Source organism: Myotis davidii, unplaced genomic scaffold (assembly GCF_000327345.1).
Source record: "Myotis davidii unplaced genomic scaffold, ASM32734v1 scaffold580, whole genome shotgun sequence".
Classification (NCBI taxonomy): domain Eukaryota; kingdom Metazoa; phylum Chordata; class Mammalia; order Chiroptera; family Vespertilionidae; genus Myotis; species Myotis davidii.
The window spans coordinates 1,589,952-1,595,638 of NW_006293313.1; the positions used below are offsets into that span (position 1 = coordinate 1,589,952).

The 5,687-nt window shown below is 45.7% G+C and overlaps 1 protein-coding gene across 1 annotated transcript in view; it reads left to right on the plus strand.

The window, feature by feature from the left end:
• The window catches only part of FASLG (Fas ligand), a 7,354-nt gene continuing 1,667 nt past the window's right edge, over window positions 1-5,687 (plus strand). The window contains exons 1-3 of the mRNA XM_015566072.1: window positions 1-488; window positions 1,048-1,093; window positions 5,263-5,319. Of these exons, the coding sequence (XP_015421558.1) occupies window positions 150-488; window positions 1,048-1,093; window positions 5,263-5,319 (442 nt within the window). The 5' untranslated portion in view covers window positions 1-149. The remainder of the gene's footprint in view (window positions 489-1,047; window positions 1,094-5,262; window positions 5,320-5,687) is intronic.

Below are 5,687 nucleotides of genomic sequence, written 5' to 3' on the forward strand. Positions count from 1 at the left end.
AAAGTGAGGTGTTTCCCTTGACCATGGAAACTCTATAAAGAAGGCGCCGGCTCCCTCCTCTCGAGCAGTCAGCAGCAGATGTCCCCTCGTGACACCTGGACTCCAGGGACTGAGAAGGAGGTACGCCTTTTGCAGGTTCTGTGGCTGCCATGCAGCAGCCCCTGAACTACCCGTACCCCCAAATCTACTGGGTGGACAGCAGGGCCCCCTCCCCTTGGACTTCTCCAGGGACAGCCCTCCCCTGTCCCTCCTCGGTGCCTCGAAGACCTGGCCAGAGGAGGCCACCGCCTCCGCCACCACCACCACCAACACCGCCACTGCCACCCCTGCCTCCACTGCCACTGCCGCCTCTGAAGAAGAGCAGGGACCACAACACAGGCCTGTGTCTCCTTGTGATGTTTTTCATGATCCTGGTAGCCCTCGTTGTGCTGGGGCTGGGGATGTTTCAGCTGTTCCACCTGCAGAAGGAGCTGGCCGAGCTCAGAGAGGTAAGCCCTGTGCTTGCTGGGGCCCCGAGTGCTGGGCTGGGACAGCTCCGCGCGGTGGACGGTGTCAGGCTGCCCTGGTCCACGCAGCAAAGTGCTCTTCAGTCCCTTATTCCTGCCTCAGAGGTGGACCGTCTTAGCCATTGTGTGCTACGGACAGAGAACTGGAGGCTCGCATAAGTAAAAGGAATTTTTTATCATGTAGAGGATCAGGGTCATGAGAGGCTACAGCTACAGTCTTCCTTTCTGAGATGGCAAATCAGCCTGGTGAGCCATGTCCTTAGTGACACAAGGAAAAGGAACATTGAGCATCACTTGGAAGTGAATTTGTGCAAATGGCCAAACTAAAAAAAAATTAAAATAAAGAGTTAAAAATGTCAGAAGTATGCCAAATCACAAAGCTGAGGCACAGGGAGACACAGCTGCTCGGCCAAAGTCCGAGGTAGGAGAGGCTGTGAGGTATGTAGATGCCCTCCCAGAGCCTGGTATATTGAGCAATTCTGTCTCCTTTGCTTAGGAAACTTTATATTTATTACATGACTTTTCTCTTTCTCTTTGTCAGTCCTCCAGCCAAAGGCATATTGAATCATCTTTGGAGAAGCAAATAGGTGAGTCCTTTTATGCCTGCAGATTGAGTTTCCAAAGATGGCCCTCAGAGTTGGGCCCTGTGGGTGGAATGCTGTGAATTGCATCTGTTCTCGGGCACATTCTACTACAATAGGAATCCTGCCTGATTCTGAATCTCTGGTCCTTTTGGTTCTCTGAGCTGCCCTCAACTATGAAGTCAAGTTAATTGTTCAAAATAAGTATATCTGAGTACTTCCCACAATTAAAAATAATTTCCACTTAACTTTGGGAAGAGACACACACCTCTTCAACCCTGGATCTTTGTCGCTTGAGCAGCTGGCTCCAGGTCAGTCTCCTTCCTCAGGCCTCCAGGGTCCCAGGCACAGGGCAGTGGCTGAAACTCCCCAGAGAGGTGGGGGTAGAGAGAAAGAGAGAGAGAGAGAGATGTTTCTAGGAAAGGTCTTCTCTTTAAATTCTCTAAGAGATTAATCAAGAGTCAAGCTTTAGTTAAAGCATTTAATAGGATGTGCCGAAGCTTTTAAAAAGTGGGGAATTGATCATCCACATTAGGATGGTTCTTTTGCAGTCACTAGAAAGATTGGGGGAAGACGTCAGCCATTATTCAAAGGGTGGTCCAGCTTCAACCACAGAGGTCATTGTGAACTATCTTCAATAATAAAGGAAAGGCCTAGCTGGCATGGCTCACTGGTTGAGCGTCGACCTATCAACCAGGAGTTCATGGTTCGATTCCTGGTCAGGGCACATGCCGGAGTTGCAGGCTCGATCTCCAGTGTGGGGTGTGCAGGAGGCAGCCAATCAATGATTCTCTCTCATCATTGATGTCTCTCCCTCCCTCTCCCTTTCTCTGAAATCAATAAAAACATATTTTAAAAAATAATAATAAAGGAAAATTCTTTGTATGAGATCCAGGACAGGAGGAAGGCGAAATGTTGAGCATTGCCCTCATCACATTTCCAGACAGTTTTGGAAACTGTGGGCAGACAGATTTAGGACAGAGAGATTAACCTAGGACTTATGGACCTTTAGACTTGGTGAGAATAGGAAGGGAGCTTAGATTGCCTCTGGCCCAGTCATCTCATTTTTCAGAAGAGGGACAAAACACCAGGCAGATGAGGCCACGTGCCCCAAACCACTGGTGTGGACCTACAGGGCTTTCCAGTATATGGACTGATACCTTGTGAAATAAGGCAGCTCCCATCTCTCTATGATGATTATGAAATGAAAAATATAGATGGGAAGAAAGATGCCTCTGCGAAGACAGTAAGTAAATCTTATTAGAAATTGGGAAGAAAACATAAGGCAGCACTGGCCAGTCAGTAAGGAGAGCCCATTCCTCAGGCAGTGCCTGCTCTGGTGATCCAAATGGCCCTACTGCCTAGAATATAGGAGCCAACCTCAGGAGGCTCTGGTCCCCAGCTCTGGGTCCAAGTCCCTAAGGGTAAGAAAGTCCAGATGGGCACAAGCAGTGTAGAAATATTTGCTAGAAAAAACAAAGCCTCTAGAAGATTTCTAGGCTAAAATAGATTTGAAAATCAGTGGAATGTGGCTGGTGAAACTGGCACCCAATTACTCATCTTTCACCTACTCTCTGGAGTCAGCTTAGTGATTAAAAGTCAAGCGAGCAGATGAGTCAGGTCTACCAACCCCAGAACAATCATCTTCTCCAGATCAACCCAGATGGACGCAACATTGGTTAATTATCACATGGAAATCAAATTAGCAACTTTACTAATAAGATAAGAGATGCAAATTAAAACAAGAGATACCCATTTTCATCCATCAAATTAGGAAAGGTTAAAAAACAAACCCAGCTGGGAAGCAATGAGAGAAAGGGGCTGCTTAAACATGATGGACAGCCAGGGGCCTGTAAATTCTGAAGAGCAGTTTGGAAACATATATCAAAGGATCAAAACTGTTAATTTACCTTGTAATCTTATCACAAAGAATTTATCTTTAGAAAATAATTAGAGCTGTGCCTGAAAAATTATGTGCAAGGATGTTTATCACTTCCTTATAAGGCTATTTATAATAAACAATTCGGAAGAAATGTAAATGCCTCTTAAGAGGAGATTAGTTGAATGTACCATGGTGTATTGAGATGACAGCATAGTAAACAGCAGCTAAAAACCATATATTAGAAGAACACTTAATGTCATGGAGAGTGTGCACTCTATAGTGTTAGGTAAGAACATACATTAGTTTAGTATTGACTATATACATACATGCATATTTTTACATCTTTATGTTCTTAGCAAAGGACTGGAAGAATTTATATTTTAGCATGGTGACTGATTCCCTCTGGGAGGCACTAAACTTCTTTATGTACATCTTTTTCATGTTCCATTTTGCCACAGTTAATTCATTATCTCTTTTATTCATTCACAAATGTTCTTGGGGTGCTTCCTATGTGCTAGGCTGGGTGTTGGGTTGGGGGTGACCACTGAGAACAAGAGAAACGAGGGACCTACCCTCATTGAGCTTGAAGCAAGCTGGAGGAGCTAAACCAAAGCGGGCAAACAAACCATATCTTTCCAAAGCGTGCTGAGTGCCTAAGGCAGATGGTCTGGAAAGTCCCAAGGAGGTCTTGTGAGTGAGTGTGTGTGTGTGTGTGTGTGTGTGTGTGTGTGTGTGTGTGTGTAGTGCGGTGGGAGGGTAGGAGAGAGCATTTCAGCAATGAAAATGGCATGTGCAAAGATCCTGGGGCAGAAAACAGCCATCACCAAAGTATGGGATATATTTCTAGTTTCCTTATTCCAGTATTTATCCACCAGGTAATCTTACTGAGCGCTTTCTATGAGAACTATACCATACAAGGCTCTCTCAGGGCTATGAAGATATGCACCATTTCCTGTCAGAACATGGCCTAATGCCAGATCAGCTGCACAGACGGCTTGTGGCGCAGCAATGCAGGCAAGAGTCAGCTTTGCCTTTCCTGTTCACTAGCACCTCATTCATGGTGGGTGATCTTGGGTGGCTGCAGAGGTAGCAAGAGCTCAGGGAATGTTCTCAGTTGTTGAGGCCTTCTCATGCACCTTTCTAAGACTCCTTCTCCAATGTCTTAGCTCAATTCATTAGCTAAGTGGTAGCTCTCTAGCTCTATTCAGTTAAATATTTGAAGTCAGAGAAGTAGTGTCTATTTTGAGAACTATTCTCTATTTTAACTCTTCAATGTAATTTAGCAAACATTTACTGGTCACATGCCCTGTGTTAGAAACTGACCTGAATACTCTGGTGGATTGAACCTGTAGTAAGGAGTTTACCATTTATTTGAGAGAGTTAGGCAAGTTACACAGTTTTCACAGAAAAGGGGTAGTTATCCAAGTGGACAAGAGAGGTGAAGACAGGATGATTCTGGGAGGGGAAAAGCCTATTTGACTAAAAAGGCTTGGGAGGGTGCCCCAAAGAAAGAGGTATTTTCGATGGTATTTATAGGGTTGATAGCAATCTAACATAGAGATCCGTTTGGAAGGGCATTCTGGGTAGAAGGAACAACATCAGCCAAGGCACAGAGGCAGAGAGCTGGGCATGTTCAGGCCACACCAGGAGTCCTAGGGGAACCATACACAATTACACATTCAATGAATCCATTCAAGGTGTTTGAGCCTTAGGATAATTAATTTGGGGCAGGTTGTAGAATGCCTTTGGGGAAGACCGAGGAGCCAGGAGGTGAATTAGCAGTCCTCTTCACCCTCTGGCCTGCTGAGTCTTAGGGACAGTAAAGCCAGAGCAGAAAGAGTCCCGGATTGGAGTCAGGATTCCCCAGTGTTGGTTCCCTCTGACCCCAAGTAGTCGGGTCTTGTTGAACAAGCCACCCAACTTCTAAGCTCATTTTGCCATCTATGAGGTGGGACCAGTATCTCTACCTGAAAGGGTTGCGGCACGTTCCAGATGCAGGAACTGGTATGACAGCTCCTAATGAATGAATAAAATTGTTAATGAATGTCATTTTATTGTAACAGTATAACATGCCTATGTCTGTCTTAATTTGGTTTATTTTTTACCTCGCCCTGTCTGTAATACGGGGGCTATGAGTTCCACAGTTTGGATTTGCATTAGTATGTGTTAGACTGTTGCCATTTATGCATTTTTAAAAAAAATCTCTTTTACTTAAATGCCCTGTTTAGAGTTCCACCAAAAGAATAGTCAATATCTCATTTTTACTTCTGTATCTTATCTCTCTACGATACAGGTCACCCCAATCCAAGCTCCGAAAAAGGGGAGCAGAGGAAAGTGGCCCATTTGACAGGTGTGTATCGGGAAGGTGCAAGAGGCAGGAAGTAGAACAGCGGGTTGGTCTCCATCGCTGTGTTCTGGGGGAGATGATAATTGGAGGAGAGGCCGAGTCCCGGCACGGGTGGACTTGCAGCCGGTGGTTGTGTTGTGGAGTGAAATGATTGACAGTGACGTGGTAGGGGCAGTCCCTGTGGGAAGCTCATACACACCCGAGAAGTGGATGAGTATCACAGACTGTGTGCCACTGTCCCTGGGATGGCTGAGGCAGAATGATCCAGCCCGGAGACAGGCTGCTATAGAGCACATACATGTGTTTGTGCCAAGCCTTGGGGACATGGAGAGAAACAATCCGTGGTTCCGCCTTCAAGAAGCCTAAAATCC